General features: G+C 43.5%; 1 protein-coding gene across 1 annotated transcript in view; it reads left to right on the top strand.

Annotated features, from left to right (window-relative positions):
* Positions 1 to 23,564, top strand: part of arpp21 (cAMP-regulated phosphoprotein, 21) — a 205,275-nt gene extending 181,711 nt beyond the window's left edge. Inside the window, 2 exon segments of the mRNA XM_052023736.1 lie at positions 16,642 to 16,793; positions 22,234 to 23,564. Coding sequence (XP_051879696.1) covers positions 16,642 to 16,793; positions 22,234 to 22,491 — 410 coding nt within the window. The 3' untranslated portion in view covers positions 22,492 to 23,564.
* Positions 23,565 to 23,774: the final 210 nt, after the last annotated feature.

Here is a 23,774-nt window from a genome sequence, read left to right on the forward strand (position 1 = left end):
TTGGGGGCCGAGTTACAAGGAGAGGTTGCACAGACCAGGACTTTATTCCCTGGAATGTAGGAGATTGAGGGGTGACCTGATAGAGGTGTATAAGATCATGAGGGGCATAGACAGGGTGAAAGCACATGGTCTTTTCCCAGGAAGAGGAAGCTAAAAACAAGAGGACATAGGTTTAAGATCAGAGGCGAGAGATTTAAAAGGGACATCAGGGGCAGTTTCTTCACACTAAGGGTGGTGTGCATTTGGAACGAGCTGCCAGAAATAGTGGTTGAGGCGGGCACATTAGCAACATTTAAAAGCCATCCAGATGGATGGGAGAGGTTTGGAGGGCTATCGGGCAAATGCAGGCAGATAGGCCGAGCTCGCTGGGCATCACAGTCGGCATGGATGAGTTGGGCCGAAGATCCTGTTTCCATGCTGTGTGACTCTATGACTGCATGCGTTTTCCCCCAGATGTTCATTTACCTCCCATATCCTAAAGACGTGTTGGTTGGTAGGTTCATTGGTTTCTCTAAATTACCCCAAATGAAGGTAAGTTGTAGAGAATCATGGGAGTGTTGATGGGCATTTGAGAGAGAATACTTTACAGGGAAATTAGTGAGGCATTGATAGGATTGCTCTCAGAGCCAGCATAGACTCAATAGGTTGGATATCATATCAATAGTATAAGATATACTGAGAAAAGATCATACAAAAATGTTGTCCCTCCATTGCAAAAGCTGTAGAGACCTATAACACTAGGTATTGACAGCCATCTTTTACCCTCCTCATGTACCCACTTTGTTACCTGAAGATAAGGGTTGTGTTGTGGAATACAAGAAATGAAAAACTTACATTGTACTCTGATTCCTGGCGAAAGTACAATGGAACCAGAAACAAATTCGCAATATTAAATATTAATTATATCTGTGTCAGCTGGAATTGAAGCTGGTCAATCAGCATTGAGGGCTGGCGTGGGTTTATCACTAACATCAGCCTGCAGTAAAACCACTCACACGACCTTCCCGGCACACCGACGATCATCCGGCAATGCTGAATCCACTGTGAGCTCAACTTCCGAGCTCAGTTGGGAATTTGGTGACCTCACTGATAATCGTTGAGCAAAACACATTACAGCTGCAACTAAGTCAGTGAGTGGCAAGCCGATGTTAGATTTGCCACTGTCTCCTTGTACAGATTGAGATATAGTAAGAAACTGAATTGCAGGAGTACAGTTTCCACTTGGAATGCAGTTGCTAATCCAGGGACAAATTATTCTGGTTTTGTGTATTTTTCTCCTTTGTTTATGTCCAAATTCATTTGTATTCTGACAAATGTAAAATCTCCCATGAATCGTGCAAGTGACTTACTTTGACTCACTGGGTCCATGCTGGCTCCTGGTGCACTAATTCGTAGAACATAGAACAGTACAGCACAATACAGGCCCTTCGGCCAACAATGTTGTGCCGACCTTCAAACCTCGCCTAAGGCTATCTAACCCCTTCCTCCCACATATCCCTCTATTTTAAATTCCTCCATATGCTTATCTAGCAATCTCTTGAATTTGACCAGTGTACCTGCCTCCACCACCGTCCCAGGCAGCGCATTCCATGCACCAACCACTCTCTGGGTAAAAAACCTTCCTCTGATATCTCCCTTGACCTTCCCACCCATTACTTTAAAGCCATGTCCTCTTGTATTGAGCATTGGTGCCCTGGGAAAGAGGTGCTGGCTGTCCACTCTATCTATTCCTCTTAATATTTTGTGTACCTCTATCATGTCTCCTCTCATCCTGCTTCTCTCCAAAGAGTAAAGCCCTAGCTCCTTTAGTCTCTCCTCATAATGCATGCTCTCTAAACCAGGCAGCATCCTGGTAAATCTCCTCTGCACCCTTTCCAACGCCTCCACATCCTTCCTATAATGAGGTGACCAGAACTGGACACAGTGCTCCAAGTGTGGTCTAATTCCATCCGCCCCTTTCCTACTTCCTTATTTCCCTGTAAGCCTGCAAATTATTCCTTCTCGCATGTCACAGGGGTAGACATCAGGCACTAATGGGGTGCAGTCTGGCACTAGATGCAGGAAATATCATGTAGGAGCTTGTTAGAGGAGGCCTCCAAGAATCTGTTCTGCCCCTCAGACTCAGATGTGGATCACAATTGGGGAAGCAAATAAGTCAAGACTAAGACAGAAGCCTGGTGAGACGGTTAGTGAGCTTCAAGCTACCCTCAACAAATGCGTGAGGGATTGTATCGCCAAGTTCTTGCAGGAAGCTCTGCAGCGCCAAGACAACTTACATCCATTGTTTGCTGGTGAGCCCCAGCAATCTGACCAATGGCACTTACTGGTTCAGGTTATGTTTGTAGACAAAAACCACTTGAAGACTTTCAGCCTCTTCCTTATGCAGTCTCGTGCCGATCCATCCAGAGGTCTGGTCTCCTGAATTCCAAACGAACAGCAAGATGCCACCCAGGAGCAGCTGGTTCTCCTCAGTGAGCAGGGAAAGGCCTTGTATGACCAGATTGCTGTACTCAGTGGATGGATTGATGCTACCCATGAACAGATTGAAGTTCTCCAGGATCAAACGGAAGATAAATGTCATCAACAAGCTGTTCTGCACAAATAGGGTGATGCTGCTCATCAGCAAATTGCTCTCCTGAGTGAAGAACAATATGCAACAAATTCATTCTCTTATAGGGCAGAAAAGAAAGCATACAAATTCATTTCTCTTCTGCAGGGGCAGTGACATCCAGCACCACCAACTCCTAACCACCACCACCATATACTACTATCATGGCAGAGTTGTAATCGGGTACAGATGTGAGGAATCTGGTATAGTGGCTTGAAGGAGAGGAATGAAGGAGACACCTGTGATTTTCAGTTTAAGTTCCTGGAACACGGACAGAGCAGCCAATGCCAGCATTTATTTGGTGGCTCTGAAGTAATAGTGGCCAGACCAGGTAAGACAACATTTCCTTCCCTGGAGGACATTAGTAAAGCAGAGGGGGGAACCAGCTCAGCTCCAGTCCTGGAGGTTGAACCAATGGTAGAGCGGTCTGTACCGGCAAATTGTTGCACCATTCCTTCAATACTTCGAGGGGTCATCAGGTGTACCCGTAAAGGACAATGTCCGGCTTCACAAAGACACTAAGTTGATTCCAAAGGTGGCCTCTCCGAGCAACATAATCGCCCGTGGTTCATGGGCAGCCACTCCAGATTTCTCTTTCAGTTGGACCTGGCAGCAGTCTGAAGCCGGCCCACCTGAAACAAAAACCTCCCGAGTATATTCAAGGAAGATATAAGGGGGATGTCAGGGGTAAGTTTTTTATACAGAGAGTGGTGGGTGTGTGGAACGCACTGCCGGCAGAGGTTGTGGGGGTAGATACATAAGGGACATTTAAGAGACTCTTAGGCACATGAATGATGGAAAAATGGGGGGCGATGTGGGAGGGAGGGGTTAGATAGATCTTAGAGCAGGATAAAATGTCAGCACAACATTGTGGGCCGAAGGGCTGTAATGTTACTGTGTTCTATGTTCAAGGACATCAGTGCAGACTGCAGCCACACAGTGGAAACAGTGACTTTGAACTGTACAACTAGGGTTGTGAAATGAGAAAAACATTAAGATGTTAAAGTTGAGAACCAAATCTTACGGCTTTTTTGTATTTTTTGGTTTTTTTGCTATTATGAACAACCCTGAACACATTAACACTATACCTGGATTATCCTTATTTAGAGCAAATGGCATCTTTCATTGTGCAGAACTAAGTCTCTCCCTTGTTTTTAGGCAGTACCTCAGAATCGAGGATGACTTCAATTCCATGTGTTGTGAAATCCCTGGATGCAGGATCTGCAGATTCTGACACGGGTGGGGTAGGGGGGTACTTGTCAGAGATGTTGTGTATGCCTTCTGCTCTTTGCACCTGGCCTTCATGTGCTCCTGTTGGAAAGACTTGAGCTGCTTGGATGTTCCTTTCCAATCTTGAGTGTTCATGGCCATTCCCATGGGTAGGTTGGGATGTTACTATTTTCCAGAAAGACTTTGAGGCATTTTCACTGTCTTAAACATCTCTTACCATGACAGAGCTCAGAGTTTGTTTGCAGAATTTCACCTCAAGCTGATGACGTGGCCCACCCATTGAAGCCAGGCAAGCATGATCAGAGCCTCCAACTTGTGTTTGTTACCCTTGGAGTAGATGCTGATTTGCCTGCCCTCCAATGAATTGGAGGACTTTGCAGTGACACTGAAGGAGATACTCTTTCACTGCTTTGAGATAGCAACTGCAGATTGTTCATGTTTCCGATGCATGCAGAAGAACATGGATCATAAATGTTTGCTGTGCTATATGTGGTCTTGATCTTCAAGCACTTTTTTGGCTAAAGGTTATGCAGCACATTCGAAGCTGGGTAAATTTTTATTATGGATCTTGATTGTCAGGTGTCAGGGCACTGAGTACAAGAGCTGGGACATCATGTTACAATTGTACGAGATGTTGGTGAGACCACACTTGGAGTATTGTGTGCAGTTCTGGTCACCCAGCTATAGGATGGATGTCAGTGAGCTGGAAAGGCTGCAGAAAAGATTCACGAGGATGTTACCGGGACTGGAGGGCTTGAGTTACAAGAAGAGGCTGGACAGACTGAGACTATTTACTCTGGAGCATAGGAGTCTGAGGGGTGACCTGATAGAGGTGTATAAAATCATGAGGGGCATAGATATGTTGGGTTGTCACAGTATTTTTCCCAGGGTAGGGAAGTCTAAAACTAGATCACATAGGTCAAAGGGGAAAGATTTAAGGGGTATCTGAGGTGCAAATTTCTCACACAGTGGATGGTGGGTGTATGGAACGAGCTGTCAGAAGAACTGGTAGAGGCGGGTACAATTACAATGTTTAAAAGACATTCGGACAGATATATGGATAGGAAAGGGTTAGAGGGAAATGGGCCAAATGCAGTCAAATGGGACTAGCTCAGATAGGCAACTTGGTCGGTGTAGATGAGTTGGGCTGAAGAACCTGCTTCTGTCCTGTAAAATATAAGACAAGATATTTATTTATTAGTACATTGAAACACACAGTGAACCTGATTGTAGGGATTCAGTGTTGTATAGTGGCAGCAAACTGTTGGACGTTCTTCGTTTTCCTAATGTTTAGTATAAAGGTCCCATACCATGTACAGTTTAGTGAAAGAATCAACATTTTATAGTTTGACTCACATGTCGACATATGATTGCATCAAATACGTTCTGGGTGATCTGGGTTCTGCAGTGGAGAGGACAAAGTCACAGTTGAGCTCATTGTCACGTGTGCACAGTGCAATGAAAAACTTACTTGCAGCAGCATCACAGGCACATAGCATCAGATAAGCAGCATTAACAAGAAAAACATATTAAACATAAATTATACACAATTGTTACTAGCAAAAACAGAAATTAGAACAAAAATAACAGTCCATTTTAGTGCCGTGATCAGAGTGGTCATAGTGTTACTGGACTGTAGTGGTGATTAGACTGAATAGTTTCCCATTCACCCTGCAGATGAATTCTACTCCAGCAGGAAGCTTGTTGAGGTAAGATGCAGTATCGTGCTGAGAAAAAGATGAGGGGATGGTTAATTTGATGACAATCAAACAAAAAATTCCAGCTGCTGAAAATCTGAAAAAAATAACAGAAAATGCTGGAGACACTCAGTAGGTCAGGCAGCATTTGTGGAAAGAGAAACTGAGTCAATGTTTCACGCTGAAGCCCTTTCATCAGAACTGGGAAAGAGAGAAAACCAAGTTAGTTTCAGAGGAAGTGTAGTGGGGGGGCGGGGGGGAGGGGTTAGGCAGGAAGAAGGGAACATTTGTAATAAAGTAAAGCCATGGTAGCTGTGGGAATAAGTTGAAGAGGTCCTCCAGTCAGGTGGGTTAATGGCAACAGTTACAGAGAGTGACAATACGAACAAAGAAGTGTCATGTGATGCAGGTAGCAAGTTTGTGGGACGTGCCCAGCAGGTCAGTCTTTACCAATGGAGAAAGAAAAACCAAGCCATCATCACATAGAATAACCAGGGCATCCTTTATGTCCAAAGACACCTTGTTAAAAACTGAATGTAGCTATGCATTGAAAACAGAGAGTTGAGATGAAAGTATGATTTTTGAATAAGCAGTCAGTGGGGCTTCAATTATTTATTATCTATATTGACGACTTGGATAAAGGGACCCACGATACTGTCGCAAATTTGCTGAGAGTAAAAATTGGAACTGGTTTATTATTGTCACTTGTACCGAGGTACAGTGAAAAACTTGTCTTGGATATTGTTCATACAGATCAAGTCATTACACAGTGCTTTGAGGTAGCACAAGGTAAAACAATAATGGAGTGCAGAATAACATGTCACAGCTACAGAGAAAGTGCATTGCAGGTAGACAACAAGGTGCAAGGTCATAACAAGGTAGATTGTGAGGTCAAGAGTACATCTTATTGTACAAGGGAAATGTTCAATAGTCTTATAAAAGTGGGATAGAAGCTGTCCTTGAGCCTGGTGGTACGTGCTTTCAGATTTTTGTACCTTCTGCCCGATGGGAGGGGGAAGAAGAGAGAATGTCCTGGGTGGGTGGGGTCTTTGATTAACCTAGCTGCTTTACCAAGGCAGTGAGAAGTATAGACAGGGTCCACAGAAGGGAGGCTGGTTTCCGTGATGTGCTGAGCTGTGTCCACAACTCTCTGCAGTTTCTTGCGGTCACAGGCAGAGTAGTTGCCATACTAACTGCAAAAAGTATGTGGGTTAGCAAGTTATGAGGAGGATATAAAAAGGCTGCAAAGAGCAAAGTGCATGGGCAAGAAGATGGTAGATAAAGTAGGATGTATGAAAATGTATTCTTTATTTAAATGGAATGAGTCTACAAAATATCATGGTACTAAGGGATCTGGAGGTCAATTGCATGAAATGCAAAAGGTCAGCACACAGGAAGAGCAAGTAATCAAGAGGGCTAATGGAACGTTGGCCTTCATCGTGTAGGGAAGTCTTGGTGCATCCTTACAGGACCAAATGAGGCAGCAGCTGTAGTACTGCTCACAGTTTAGGTATTCGTATTTAGGGAGGCATGAACTTGCATTGGATGGAGAGAGAATGTGAACAGAAAGAAAAGGGATAAATTCATGGAAAGCAAACAGGAAGTGGGAGGAAGACATAGAAATGGGGAGGGAGGGAAAACAACAGAGAGTGAGAGAGGAAACTGTCAGAGACAGAGAGGAACAAATCCAGGAAAAGGGGAAGAACAAGAGTGAAAAGGGGAGAGAAAAAGATTATAAGACTGAGCAAAAGAGATTGGTAAAGGAATGGGAAAGAGACAGGGAGAAAGACATTGAGGAAGAGGGAGTGAGCTTTTGGGAAACACCAGGGTAAGAGAGACAAAGGTGAGCAACAGAGTGTGAAAAATAGACAAATGGAAGGGGGGGAGGGCAAAAAAAATCAATAAATACAGAAGTACCGAGAAAGGGAACAGCAGAAAGGCTGAAATACCAAGACAACAAATTAACTGACAGAGAAGTTTCGGGAGATGGAATCAGTGTGACCGGGCGAGATACAGGACGGAGTAAAGTTTGTGTGTTGGTTTGGAGTGAGGGGGAGGGTTGGGTGCAAGGTAAACAGAGAGAGAGAGAGAGAGAGGACAAGAATCGAGGAAGAGGAAGAACAGAAATGAGGATGAAAATATGGAGGGAGAGTGAAAGGTGAAAATGGGAAAGAGAAACTAATATATTGAGACGAGTGGGCACAGAATCAGGTTGAGTCATAAAGTCACCGAGTCATACAGCATGGAAACAGGCCCAACTCGTGCATGCCGACCATGGTGCCCACCAAGCTTGTCTCATTTGCCTGCGTTTGGCCCATTTCCCTCCAAACCCCTTCTATCCATGTACTTATCCAAATGTCTTTTAAATGTTGTTATTGAACCTGCCTCAACCACTTCCTCTGGCAGCTCATTCCATGGAGACACCACCCTCTGTGTGAAGAAGTTGCCCCTCTGGTGCCTTTTAACTCTTCCCCCTCTCACCTTAACCCCCTTCCCTGGGAAGAGGACTGGGTGCGTTCACCCTAGCTATACCCCATATGATTTTATACACCTCTATACGGTCAAAAGTGAACTAATGGTATGGTGAAATAAGGTAAAGTGAAATCATGTGTAAAATTAAACGAGAACGTATGAGACAGAGGCAGAACGACAGCGTGCCACTAAGGAGCAGTTACGCAGCGTTAATTTTTTAGTTAAAACAGCTCTCACAATGAAGGGTTTTTCCCCAAAGAGGCCTCCACCTGAAAAATAGTTATCACTCAGCTTCACTAATAGTGAAGACCTGAAAGGAACATATGGACCATCTGTGGAAGGTCAGAACTCCACTCAGTCTTTCCATTAGTCAGTTTAGAAGTGGAAATAGACACTAATGCTGCAATGTCACTGATATGTGAGCAGGAATTTAAATGACAATGGCCAGATGTTATGGTGAAACTCACAGAGTCAACTGCTTTCCTTCATACCTACACTGGGGAAAGGATCAAGATGTGAAGTTACTGCGAGAACTGGTGAACGTGAAGTAAAGCTTCCTCTTCTAATTTCCCACAGGAACTAACCTTGGATTATTCTAAAGCAACAGGCTCCAAGCAGCTTCCAGTATCTTCAGGCTAATGGATATCAAAGGAAAAGTAGTTGGAATCCTACCTCACACAACTTACCTTGGTTGTGTTTGTTAGAGATCATTCATCTCAGTTCCAGGACATCACTGTGGGAGTTGTTCAAGAGCAGTATCCTTGGCTCAACCATTTTTACCACTTCATCGATAAGTCAGAGTCAGACAGCATGGAAACGGGCCTTTCGGCCCAACTCCTACATGCCGACCAAAATGTCTGTCTGAGCTATCCCATTCAGCTGCATTTGGCCCGTGACCCTCTCGGCCTTTTCCATCCACATAACTACCCAAATATCTTGTAAGTGTTGCAATTGTACCTGCCTCCACAGCTTCCTCTGGCAGCTCGTTCCATATACACACCGCCCTCTGCAATGAAAAGGTTGCCTCTCAGATTGCTTTTATATCTTTCCCCTCTCTGTGCCCTCTAGTCTTAGACTCCCCTGCCTTGGGAAAAGATGTGGCCATCCACCCCTCATGATTTTATATTCCTCTATAATGTCATCCCTCAACCTTTTATGCTCCAGGGAAGAAGTTACAGCTATCCAACCTCTCCTTATAACTCAAGCCCTCCTGTCCCGGTAACATCCTGATGAATCTTTTCTTCACCCTTTCCAGCTTAGGACCATAGAACCATAGAACAATACAGCACAATACAGGCCCTTCGGCCCACCATGTTGTGTTGACCTTCAAACCACTCCTAAGACTATCTAACCCCTTCCTCCCACATATCCCTCTGTCTTAAATTCCTCCATATGCTTATCTAACAATCTCTTGAACTTGACCAATGTATCAGCCTCCACCACCACCCCAGGCAGCGCATTCCATGCCCCAACCACTCTCTGGGTGAAAAACCTCCCTCTGACGTCTCCCTTGAACTTTCCCCTCATTACCTTAAAGCCATGTCCTCTTGTATTGAGCATTGGTGCCCTGGAAAAGAGGCGCTGGCTGTCCACTCTATCTATTCCTCTTAATATTTTGTACACCTCTATCATGTCTCCCCCCATCCTCCTTCTCTCCAATGAGAACAGCCCTAGCTCCTTTAGTCTCTCCTCATAATCCATACTCTCTAATCCAGGCAGCATCCTGTTAAATCTCCTCTGCACCCTTTCCAACGCCTCCACATCCTTCCTATAATGAGGAGACTAGAACTGGACACAGTGTGGACAAGTGTGGTCTAACCAGAGTTCTGTAAAGTTGCATCCTTACTTCGCGGTTCTTAAACTCGATCCCATGACTTATGAAAGCTAACATCCCATAAGCTTTCTTAACTACCCTATCCACCTGTGTGGCAACTTTCAGTGATCTGTGTATATGAACCCGCAGATCCCTCTGCTCCTCTACACTGCCCAGAATCCTGCCATTTACCTTGTACTCCGCCTTGGAGTTTGTCCTTCCAAAGTGTACCACCTCACACTTCTCCGGATTGAACTCCATCTGCCACTTGTCAGCCCAGCTCTGTATCCTATCAAAATCCCTCTGTAAGCTTCGACAGCCCTCCACACTATCCACTACACCACCGATCTTTGTGTCATCAGCAAACTTGCTAACCCACCCTTCCACTCCCTCATCTAAGTCATTAATAAATATCACAAAAAGTAGAGGTCCCAGAACCAATCCCTGTGGGACACCAATAGTCACAGCCCTCCAATCCGAATGCACTCCCTCCACCACAACCCTCTGCTTTCTACAGGCAAGCCAATTCTGAATCCACACGGCCAAGCATCCCTGGATTCCTTGGCCTCTGACCTTCTGAAGAAGCCTACCACGAGGAACCTTGTCAAATGTCTTACTAAAATCCATGTAGACCACATCCACTGCACTACCCTCATCAATCTTCCTGGTCACCTCCTCAAAGAATCCTATCAGGCTAGTGAGGCAAGATCTTCCCTTCACAAAGCCATGCTGGCTGTCCCTAATCAGTCCATGATTCTCTAAATGATCATAGATCCTATCTCTTAGAATCCTTTCTAGCAGCTTACCCACCACAGACATAAGGCTCACCGGTCTGTAATTCCCTGGACTATCCCTACTACATTTTTTGAATAAGGGGACAACATTCACCACCCTCCAATCCTCCAGTACCATCCCCATGGACAACGAGGACTCAAAGATCCTGGCCAACAGTTCAGCAATCCCTTCCCTCACCTCCCGAAGCAGCCTGGGGAATATTCCGTCAGGCCCTGGGGACTTAGCTGTCCTATTATTCTCTAACAGCTCCAACACATCCTCTCTCTTGATATCGACATACTCTAGAACATTACCCTCACCAACACTGTCCTCAGCGTCATCAAGACCCCTCTCCTTGGTGAATACTGAAGAGAAGTGTCCATTGAGAACCTCACCCACTTCCACAGCTTCCAGGCACATCTTCCCACCTTTGTCTTTAATCGGACCTACCTTTACTCTAGCCATCCTTCTGCTCTTCATGTACAAGTAAAAAGCCTTGGGATTCTCCTTAACCCTACTCGCCAAAGCCTTTTCATGTCCCCTTCTCGCTCTCCTCAGCCCCTTCTTAAGTTCCTTCCTTGCTACTTTTACAGCTTACTGACATCCTTCCTATTGCTGTACAACCAGAACTGCACACAATACTCCAACACTGGTCTCACCAACGAATTGTACACTTGTAACACTACATCCCAACTCCTGTACTCAGTGCCTTGACTGATGAAGGCAAGCATGCCAAATACCCTTCTTCACCACCCTGTCCATCTGTGTTGCCACCTTCAGGGGACTATGTACCTGTACCCTGGGTCTCTGTGTTCCACAACACTCTCCAGGGCCCTGCTATTTACTGTGCAAGTCCTGCCCTGGCCTAAATACCAAAATGCATCACGTCAACACTTGTCCAAATTAAGGTCCATCCGCTTAATCCTTGGCCCATTTGCCTATTTCATCTAGATCCTGTTCTAAAATCTCAGATAACCATCTTCACTGCCCCTACACCAACAATGTTGTTGTCACCTGCAACTTACTCAACATGTTAACGACATTGTCATCCAAATTGTTAATATTGATGACAAACATCCGTGGACCCAGCACCGCCCCCTGCGGTGCACCACTGGTCACAGGGTTTTCAATTTGAATAACAATCCTCCACTACCACCCTCGGACTCCTTCCACCAAGCCAATTCTGTGTCCAATTGGCGAGCTCATCTTGGATCCCATGTGACCTAACCTTCCTGACTAGCCCTACCATGCAGGACCTTGTCAAAGTCCTTGCTGAAGTCCATGTAGATAACATCTACTACCCTGTCCTCATCAATCCTCTTGTTCACCTCTTCAAAAACTCAATCAACTTTGTGAGACATGATTGCCCACACACAAACCTATGCTGACCATTCCTAATCAGTCCTTCCCTTTCCAAATGCTGGTAGATCCTGTTCCCTCAGGATCCCCTCCAGTAACTTTCTCACCACTGATATTGGGCTCACCAGCCTTTGGTTCCTGGGATTTTCTTTGCAGCCCTTCTTAAATAAAGGCACAGCATTGACCACTGGCTGGTCTTCTGGTACCTCACCCAGTGACTAAGTGACTTTCCTTCCATGATAAGGTCAGAAGTGGAGACACAATGTTCAATCCCATTTGCAACTCCTCAGCAAATGAAACATCCCATGCCTACGTACAGCAAGACCTAAACAACTTCCAGGTTTGGACTGATAAGTAGCAAGTAAACATTCGCACCACAAAAAGTGCAAGACAATGACCCATCTCCAACAAGGGAAATTCTAGCCACCTACCCCTGATGCTGAATGACACTGCCATCTCTATTCACTACACTATATCACCCCCAACATTAATGTCCTTCTTGTGTCACTAGAATCTTGAATGGACCTGTCCCATAAAAAGTGTGGTGGCAAGAGTCGGTCAGAGGTTGGGCATCCTGCAGCAGGTGATTCACGTTCAGACAGGAACCATATTCATCTACAAGGCACGTGTGAGGAATGTGGTGCAATACAGCCCCTTGCCTGGGTGAATGTAGTGGCAACAACTCTCAAGAAGCTTGATACCATCCTGCCTTGGAAATCTATTAACAGCCTTTGATCAAAGCTGAGTCTAAATCTGGGAACTCCCTACCCAACAGCAATGTCACTTCACCCGAAGGGAGTTCAAGAATGTGGCTCAGGAGCAGTGGGAGGGGCAATAAATACTGCCTTGTCAGCGATGCCCACATCTCAAACTTGACTTTAAAAAGATCTCAAGAATGAGGAGTACAGCTAAGGAATGACAGGCGTCTCTTTACTGGCTCAGAAATGGTTTATCCTGGTTATAAGACTTCCCCAGTTGAGGACAAGGTCCAAGTGCCTAGTGCAACCAATTTAATGGAATTCAAGGTCTACTTAGAGCTCTTAAACGACCACGGACGGCTTGTGTCACTGTGATTGGACAACTACACGGGTTGTTGATCATAAGCAAATTGGAAATGGACAAGAAAACACACAGCTGTGTTCCAAGTCTTTGCTGCTGAATTCACAGCTTCTTTTTCACTATCATTCTATAGCTGCTGTCCTGTGATGCCTTACTTGGTCGCATTGGTGTGGTCTGTGTCACTGTTGTGATCTTCTCCAAAGGCAGAGCAACGTGACTCACAAATAGACAAAGAAGGGTTAACTGCTGTGTAGATAGGGTACTTTTGGTGACTGCATGGGATGGTGTCAGCTGGAGTGCACAGTAACACTTGCGGCAACAGGCGTCAATCTGATGTACAAGGGTGGATGGTACAGTCAGAATGTGGACACTGCCAGTCAGTGCCTCTCCATGGGAGACACCAATGCCAGGAGTGATTGTGTGACCTGCTGAAAATATGTGGACGGTACTCCGTTCACAATCCGTGATGAGAAAATGACTTGCCCTCGTGTGGGGAGATAAACACGCCTATTGTGGATGTGGAGGACAATGTGAGAATGTCATATTGTTACCATTCTCCAGAGTGGTCTTTGCAGATCCCGAGTTGTTCCAGCTGCAAGGAAGGGCAGCTATTCCGAAGCAATTGCATGAAGAATACCCCGTGTATCTTGTAGCAAGTAAGTTTTCATAGTTTTGTGTGGTGGCTTGGAATTGACAGGCAGTTAGAGGAGATTATGAAAGACAGTCAACAATGTCAAGAGCAAACTCAGTACTAGCTTCTTCAAATGCAGGTCTCTCTACAGAAAGGTTGATCACGACCGTTGTAAATGCACAGACCAAGGGGTTAAGGTAGTTCTCATGGACACCTTGATACACAAGAATTTTGATTTGACACGTCACTGATTTCACTCGGTAGGTCTCGTTGTGATTAATCTAAATGATAGTTGCATGTTAAAGCATCAAGACCCCGTGAAACATTATACATTACAGGTGACTGTCCTGGAACCAGAGGTTTCTTCATCTTCTGCTTCACCCTACATGGTTGAAGGAGATCACCACCTCAAAATGAGATGATGTTTACCAGCCACTTGGTGCTCCAATGCATCCTCATCTGTGCCATTCTCAGTGAGTGAGAAACCACCAGCTAAGTTAAAGTTCTGAACAGAGAAAGCATTCAGAATGATGAGCAGAATAACCTCTGTTGTGTGTTGATGACGGTGATGGACAAGAGACACAAGACAGACTACAGATGCTGGAGATCTGGAGTAGCACACAAAACGCTGGAGGAACTCAGCAGGTCGGGCAGCATCTGTGGAGGGGATGGACAGTTGAGGTTTTGGGTCGAGACCCTTCAGCCAGTCCTGATGAAGGGTCTCAACCCGAAATGTCAACTGTCTATTTCCCTCCACAGATGCTGCTTTATCTGCTGAGTTCCTCTAGCATTTTGTGTGCTGCTTGTGATGATGAACAGACCAGGTTAGTCCACCCACAGGGGCCTGTAGTTACTGGTTTTATTGTTCTGTTGCACACACGGACCTGATGCACACAGTTACAAAGTTGAGTGGAGAAAAGGCCCCAGGCACCAGGTCCCTGACACTGAATGTGTAATCGTACTGGGTATGTGTAATTCTACTTAAACAAATGTTTAAAAAATAGATGGCCTCTTCACATAGCTAGCACCAGTTAAAGTACCTCATGATGAGTCAAGACTTGTCTCTAAATGTGTTTGGATCAATTAAATGGCATCTTAGTGACGGTAAGCCATCTAGGACTGAGATGAAGCAAAGTTTCTTTATGCCGAGTGTTGTCGATCTTTGGAATTCTCAACTCATAGAGGACTGTGAATGGATATATTCAAAGCTGAGATAAATAGATTTCTGGATTTTAAGTAAGTCAGGATATGGGAATCAAAGCATAAAGACAGACAAGAGACACAGAATCAGCCGTCCTTATTCACTGGCAGTGCAGACTTGAGAGCCTTTTCTATTGCTTATGTTCTTAAATACTTTGTGTATAACTTCTGAGTAATCTGATTTAAAAACAGGAAAAAAAGAAAGAGTTTACTTGTTACAAAGGTGTAGCATTCTTGGTTTCTCAGAAACTAGTTTGCCCCTGTAAGAGAACCAGGTTGAATGCACCCCACCAACCACCAGAATTAAATTCCAAATAGAATAAGCCATGGCCACAAAGGGTCAGCATGGGAACTCCCATCTCAAGTGAGATAGAATGACGTGCAGTTGCACCTTCCACTGTAGTCTTTAATTGGACCATGTTCACATTTATCCTCTACAGATCTTAATCCCAGTAGTCATCCATTCTTCAAATCCCTTTATTCCTTTCTTCTTCCACATCCAATCTATTCTGACCCGGGTTATTAGTTCTGGCTTAATTAAGAGTGGAATTTGCTGCATTTAGATGCTTTTGATGATGAATTAATGATATCTTCTGATCAGATTAATAAATTTAACAGATAATAAATGTTTAAATTATAAATTTATCAGTCTCTTCTCCTTGTTTGCTCAGAAAGACCTTTGTACGAGTGTTTAGGCTTTCATATACTTTATGGGAGTCTGACACACAAACTCCACACAGAGAGCACCAGAGGTCAGGATCGATCTTAAACCTGTGAGCAGGCAGCAGGACCTGTTGTGCCACTTACCAGCAACCTGGCTTCATTTCAATCATTTGGCTGCACCTTTCACTCATCATCTATTTGACACATTAACTCTTCTTCTTTTTCCAGTGTTTTCTGTTTTTATTTTTCGTTTTCAGCATATGCAGTTTTTTTTTAAATTTTCTGATTGCCGTTGAATTCACTGCCACTTTTCCAAAGTGTGTCCATTTTGAAGCTTGTGTCTTCTTTCCAACAGGATTTCTGGTTGTTCACCCCTCAACGGTTAACTGACATGTTAACTGTCTTTCTATCCACAGATGCTGCCTAACCTATCAAGTATTTCCAGCACCATGATGCTGGAGGATCTCAGCAGGCCAGGCAGCAGCCGTGGAGAAAAGCAGGCGGTCAACGTTTCGGGTCAGGATCCTTCTTCAGAACCGCCTGCTTTTCTCCACGGATGCTGCCTGGCCTGCTGAGTTCCTCCAGCATCAGATTGTTTTTTATCTAGATTCCAGCATCTGCAGTCCTTTGTTTCTCAAGTATTTCCAGCACTTTCTGTGATTATTATCGTAGATGTCTTCTTCCTTGAAATTCCGAAGTCTTTCTTGTGCAACAATAGATGTTGTAGCATCACAATGTTAAGGTTCTAGGTTCAAGCCCCAATTCAAGGACTTCAGCACCAAATCCAGTAGTGCCCTACTGTTGGAACTGCCAGCTTTCAAATGAATAACTAAATCAAGGCTCCATCTTTCTCAATGGATATTAAAGATCCCATGCGTCACCTTGGAGAAGAGCTGGGAGGTTATTCTCACTTTCCTGACCAATGTTCGTCCCTTGGTCAACTTCAACATTGCTAATGATGGGAGTTTGCTGTGTGACAATTGACTGCTTAAGTTATGCATTGCAATAGGGATTATACTTCAGAAGTATATCATTGGCTGTAAAATGCTTTTGGATGTTCTAAAGGAAAAAATAAGTAATGAGCTTCAGAACCCAAGGTTGAGTTCATACCTGCACTGATATTGTCCCCTTACAGGTTTTCAGCCGGTCTTGCCCAATCAGCAGCAAGGGTTCCAAGGCCTGGTTGGAGTGCAGCAACCACCCCAGAGTCAGAACCTGTTGAACAACCAGCAGGGAAATCAGGTGCCAGGTGTGATGGTCCAATATCCAGCCATGTCTTCTTACCAAGTAAGTTGTCACTATTCAGACGTAGAGCCGTTTTCATTTTATTAAGAACTGCTGGAAAAACCATACCAATGGGACATACAATTGTGGGATTTATAATAGAAATGCTTGTAAACAAACTCTGATGTGTTGCTGTTTGAATTATAAATAATAACACTTGCAAAGCATTGGTATACTCTTCACATAGAGAATGTCTTGTTCCTGCCCCAACTTCCTAACTAATTAATTATTATCTATTTATTATTAATTTATTTATTATTAATTCTCAATCTACTAGTAATCAGCAAGCTATGGTCCAATTCCTTTCTGCTCGCTGAACAGCCAAATTATGTAATTTTTCCAATTCACCAAGATCTTCAAAATGAATGTTGCATTAAATCCTAAAGCAGATTAAATGTACCACCCGGTATCGCGTTTTTGTCATTGCTTTTGTTGTTATTGTTCATACAGATTCATTTTGTTTTCTGTAATTTCAATATAAGTACAACCAGTAGGCAGCATACAAATAGCTGCAGATTTCCTGACAAATGTTCGGATAATCCAGTGCTACAGTTTGTACACAAGAACATCCCTTATATCGCAGCCTCACCAGTGCCAGTTTTGGAAAGCTGATAAATTCTCCTCTGGCCCTAAAACTTAACCCTTTTTGTGCATCCTTTTATTCTAAGATGGTTGTCATATAAGAGAAACTTGATCGTAGTGGAGCAGTGCAACATCATAGTGCAGATGAATTGCCTCTTTTGGAAGTCATTTTACACATCTTATTTCGTATGGGTAGAACAAATACATATCTTTAACTTCTGAGAGAACTCATTCTGGATTAAAAATTACCTCTGTTGTTGTGTTGAATGCAGTATTCTCTGACACAAAGGGAAGGTGAAAAATTTCTTGCCTCTGTAACAAACTCTAGAGGTAAAACTAATAGATTTATAAACAGATACATGTCAGACATCAAGACAAAAGTAAATGCCAATGAACATATTCTTGAAGAACCTCCTTCTTGCCCAGACAGTTAAGGGGCAGGACTTGCAAATGAAGGGGTTCTTTGTGGATCGTAATGATATGCATAGGGAGTTGACCAGTTCAGCTCCTCTACCATTCAATAAGATCAAAGCTGACCTCAATTTTGGCCAAATTTTGACTTCAGTCTTGTTAAATTAGGATATCCAGAATGAACTGTGCCCAGCGAGTGGGTACATTTTGTTGTGTTAATCCTTACTTTAAATACACACTGTTTGGAAGGGATAGGTCTTGCCTGCTCACCTCCCTTGATTTGAGGAAGTGATGTTGTTTTCTAGCCCAGCAAGACAAACTCACGAAGTTCCAAATCATTTGGATCTTTGTTCCTAACATCAGAAAACATTGCCGATGTTTCCCATGACCCAAAGATTGAGCCAGTTTGCCCACTGAACACCCTTACCTGCCATACAAGGTGGGGGTCACCTGAGTTGGTTTACTTAGCTGGGACCCCATATACAGGTTTCCCTGTGCTCTTGCAAAAAGCTTTGCTTTACTTCATGATGTGAATATCTAGTATACTCCTGGAGACTGAATTGAGATCTATGAAAGCATTTTCCGGATGCAAACTGTGCCAAATGCAGAAGTACACATGAAGATACAAATTAGGAGCCAAGTATGCCTCTTGATTCCTCGAGATTGGACTGCTCTTTAATAAGTCACAGCTGATCTGATTGTAACTTTTCAGCCCCTGAATTTACCTGCCTCTGCTGTAGACTGTGGGAGAGAGCTCCAAAGTCTCATGACTCTCAGAGAGAAAAAAATTGTTCCTTCTATGCCTTAAATAGTCGACCCCTTATACTTAAGCGATGAATGCCAGCTCCATGTTCTCGCCTAAGAGGAAACATCCTTTTAACATCTACCCTCAGGATCCTATATATTTCAATCATGTCGTCTCCCTCTCTCGATACAAGTCTAGCTCTCCTCATAAGGCAACCTGCCTAATTTAGGTAATAGTCCAGCAAGTCTTCATTGAACTGCTGCATTGTATTAATATACATCCTTAAATAAGATGACCAATACCATACATAATACTCCAGATGCGGTTTCATGAAAGTTCAGTGTAATGGAAACATAACATCCCTGCCTTTGTATTTAATTCCCCTCACAATCAACAATAATATTCTGTTAGAACATAGAACACAGAGTCACAGGGCCATACAGCATGGAAACAGGCCCTTCGGCCCAACTCGTCCATGCCGACTGTGTTGCCCAGCGAGCTAGTCCCACTTGCCCATGTTTGGCCCATAGCCCTCTAAACCTCTCCTATCCATGTACTTATCTAGATGGCTTTTAAATGTTGTTAATATGCCCGCCTCAACCACTATTTCTGGCAGCTCATTCCAAATACGCACCACCCTTTGTGTGAAGAAGCTGCCCCCGATGTCCCTTTTAAATCTCTTGCCTCTGATCTTAAACTTGTTCCCTCTTGTTTTTATCACCCTGTCCCTCAGAAAAAGACTGTGCGCTTTCACCCTGTTCGTGCCCCGCATGGTCTCTATCAGCTCAACCCTCAATCTCCTGGTCCTGGTCTACGCAACCTCTCCTCATAATTCAGGTCCCCAAATCCAGGCAACATCCTGGTAAATATTTTCTGCACTCTTTCTAGCTTAATAACATCTTTCCTACAACAGGGTAACCAAAACTGTACACAATACTCCAAGTGTAGCCTCACCAATGTATTACATAACTGCAACATAACGTCCCAACTCCTATACTCAGTGCCCTGACTGATGAAGGCCAGTGTGCCAAACACCTTCTTCACCACCCTATCTACCTGTGACACTGCTTTCAGTGAACTATACACTTGTACTCCTAGGTCCCTCTCTTCCATAACACCCCCCAGGGCCCCACCATTCACTGTGTAAGTCCTACCCTGGTGTGATCTCCCAAAATACAATACCTCACATTTATCTGGATTGAAAGCCATTTGCCAATCCTCAGCCCACATACCCAGCTGATCAAGATCCCCCTGTAATTTTTATAACCTTCGACACTATCTACAACACCACCCATTTTAGTATCATCTGCAAACTTTTATCCTTACAGTTTTATCCTAAAGGACTGGAGAAAAAGTATGTTGACATTGTGGCATAGCTCTGTGTACAGGTACAGTTTGTGAGGGTGTGTGTGTCTGTGTGTGTGTTGGTTTCTGTGTACATATTTGTTACAATGCTGTCTGTGTTAGATGGAACTTAAGGATTGCAGCACCAAGCTTTACCACCCAAGAGATGTCACAGAATTTTGTCCTACACTGCAGAAACTGTACCTGCACCTTTCAAACCTACCCATCAGGATGTTGAGGTTGGCATCAGTGAGGTCGGGGCCTTGGCTCTGCTGTTTGTTCGTGATCCAGTTCTGGCAGCTTAAAGACAATGTAGTGACTTGTCGAGCTTTGTTGTAAGGTCCCCTTTAAGAAGTGGAGTCCTGGCCCCCATTAGTGCGGTTCCGGCTGCACAGCTACGTGGTCCAGGTTTATTAACAGGCAGTAATGGGGAAACAGTGCTCCCGTGTGTTTAAAGTGTTGCACAACGAGTACAATTGAAACACGTGAGATTCTGCAGATGCTGGAAATCTGGAGCAACACACAAAATGCTGGAGGAACTCAGCAGGTCAGGCAGCATCTATGGAGGGAAATAAACAGTCGATGTTTCGGGTCGAGACCCTTCATCAGGACTGGAAAGGAAGAGGGCAGAAGCAGGAACAAGTCGGGGGAGGGGGAGGAGCACACACAGGCAGGTGACAGGTGAGTCCAGGTGAGAAGGGGAAGATAGGAGGGTGGGGGTGTGGGAGGGGGGAGAAGTAAGAAGCTGAGAGGTGACAGGAGGAGAGGCAAAAGGGCTGAAGAAGAAGGAATCCGGTGGGAGAGGGCAGTGGACCATGGAATAAAGGACGGAGGAGGGGAATAGATGGTCATGAGGGTGGGGAAAGGGATGGGCAGGTCATGAGGGCAGGGGAGGGGAAAGAGAAGGGGGGGCCACCAGAATGAGGGAGGGCAAAGGAGAAAAAAAGGGGAGGAGAAGAGGGGAGGGGTTACTGGAAGTTTGAGAGGTTGATGTTGAGGCCGTCAGGTTGGAGAATCCCAGGGCAGAATATGAGGTGTTGTTCCTCCAACCTACATCTGTCCTCAACGTGGCAGTAGAGGAAGCCGTGGATAGACATATTGGTGTGGGAGTGGGATGTGGCACCTGGGCAAACAGATATAAGTTGTCCATGCCTCAGTAATTCCATCATCTATTTAATGGCAGATGAATCTGCAGCCCCAAGAACCAACATCCATCTATATGTCACAGCAAGCAAACACGGCCTCTGGCCTCCCACATCTGCTCCAACAATTAGATCCCATTTCTCCTCTTACATTCCCATTAATCCTCGCCCCTCTCCTCACCACTCACTGACTCTCCTGCCACCCATCTATATTAGAAGCAATTAAGCTACCAAGCAGTGCATCTCCGGCATGTGGGAGGGAACTGGAACACCCAGGTCAAAGCCACGTGCAAACTCCATTCAGACAGCACCCCAAGGTCAGGACCAAACTTGGCTCTCTGGAGCCGTGAGGCAGCAGTGCTTTCATAACCTTTCACTGCGTTCTCATTTCACGTCCTCCCTGATGGAGTCATGTGAGTGAAGAGCAGATGTGACAGGTCCAATTCTAAGTTTAACTTTTCCACTTTACAACGAACATTGAGAAGTAATAGTTACTGTCTTTCCAGGCACAGTGTCTTGCGTCAAACCTTTCTGATACTATGCTTACCATCTTATCAATTTAATCTACCGAACTGCATGTACGAATATTTCATTATCATGCCTCAAAGGTATTTCACCTTGAATAATTTTTAAACATATGGCGCTCGATTATCATTACCAGATTAATTACTCCGTCTTGAAAACTTAATAAGAAGATTTTGAATCTAATTATTTGGAATTCACTTGAAATATATTCCTTTCTTCCTTTGCCAGGAAACATGTATCTCCAAGACATTATATTTAGTCCCATTTGCATCTTGTTAAAATTAATGGATCAACAGCCAGGACTTATGTATGTACAGTGGTGCCAATCATCTGATTTCTTGCAGAACACAGGAAAATCAGTAATACAGGAACTTTAGGAACTGGAAGTGCAGGAATAACCTTATTAAAAATGTTTCATTTCCGCTTCAACTCAGGTTGGAAAGTGTTAAATCATTGCCTTTGAAACACAGTTCATTTCATGTTTTATTCCTGAGCATCATGAGGTAAAAATACTACTTTAGACCAGGCAAGTTAAGGGTGGCAGTGAAGGAGGTCTTTGGGAAAGGTGAGATTAAGGATTAATTATTAATTGCAATTTTTTTTTTGAAAATCCAAAGCATTGTTGCATCAACACATACAGTAATTAGATTGGCCACTAACCTGTTCTGATTTTCTTTAAATATTTTACTCTCAGGTGCCGATGACTCAGAGTTCTCAAGGGATGTCTCAACAATCATACCCACAGACTATCGTACTATCCAATCAGTCAGGTCAAGGGACACTTCCAGCCACTGGAATGTCTGTCTATTGTAATGTAATACCTCCTTCTCCTCAAAACAACCTAAGGTTGGTAGCGCCCCACTGTCCTGCCAATAATGTACCAGTGCTCCCTGCCAACTGCAGAACAAACTGTACAAACATTAGCGGCACTGGATGGCAGGTTAAATACTGAAATGGTGGCATTGGGTGATTAAGATATCAAAAAGCATTTTTGGACATAGTAACTTGACAAAAAAATTATTGAAACATCAGTTGAAGAACTAGTATTTAAGTTCTCAGTAAATCACTGCTGGTTCTGTTTAAAAAGTCAAAATTATATTTAAAAATTGTTGGTTACTGGTGCATTTTAGTCATGTCTCTGCTAGGTATGCTTTTGTAGCGTAGCTAAGTGACATGGATTCTCTGGGGTAAGATCTCTCCTACCAGTGGGCACCACTGTGTAGATTGTAATATCCCAATACTGATTAGTTTTGTACTTTGTGTTGAGTTTGTGAAGCTGAAAAGTATTAAAATTATTATAATAAAATATACATTGTACCAAAGCTGAAACAGACGGAATTGCTGGATGGAAGGAATAATTTATAGATACTATAGAGTTTTTTTAATGGATATATACTGCAGTGTAGTGTTTAATGACAATAAAACTATTTGACCTCATGGATAAAGGTCACATTTCTACCATGTGATTTGTCTTCTCTCTTGACAGTTCAGTTAGTTGAGTGACAGTTTAAGTGTTTTTGACAGGAGCTCAAATGTTGTTCGGAAGCCAGCTGCTAATTCATTTTTGCACTGAACTTGCAGCTATTAATGAATTAAGACTCTACATTTATTTGCATATTTATTATTGTACAGTAAAATACATGTTTCCCAATTTTAAACCAGTTGTTAATCAGAATAATTATTTGCGAGTTTGAATAAATAGCCTGCTTTTCTCCACCTTTGATACATGTCAATAGATCAAAGCTAAATTTAATGACCCCATACCATCTAAATATGAAAGCTATTAATGAGGATCTTAATTAAGTAGATAAGTATTTTTATAAGGTGGTTAATATTTTGGAACTGATAGTATTGGTCATCTTCACAATGTTGATGCTACTTGTGTGATGTGAAATAGTTTTTTTTATTGAGGGTAGAGATTCTTGTGTTAGAAACTTCCTGCACAATCTGAAGATTTTACTGTGATCCATCCAAGGTAATATCTGCTTCTGGGAAAACCCAAAGCTTTCCTAAGTTTCTAAATTACCAAACCTGAATTAACCATTGCCAAATTTGAATTAAGTTATTAGTGCTACAAACAGATAGCATTTAATTTTGGATTTCCACCATCTGTAGCATTTTGCTTTAGAAACATTTAATTTTTTTGCATCTGCGGAGTTAATTAGAAATTACTTTTCAATTAGGTTTATAAAGAAATTTTCGGCATCTGGTCTTCATGTAGGGATAATTTTACAG

This window comes from Pristis pectinata, chromosome 9, assembly GCF_009764475.1.
Source record: "Pristis pectinata isolate sPriPec2 chromosome 9, sPriPec2.1.pri, whole genome shotgun sequence".
Classification (NCBI taxonomy): Eukaryota; Metazoa; Chordata; class Chondrichthyes; order Rhinopristiformes; family Pristidae; genus Pristis; species Pristis pectinata.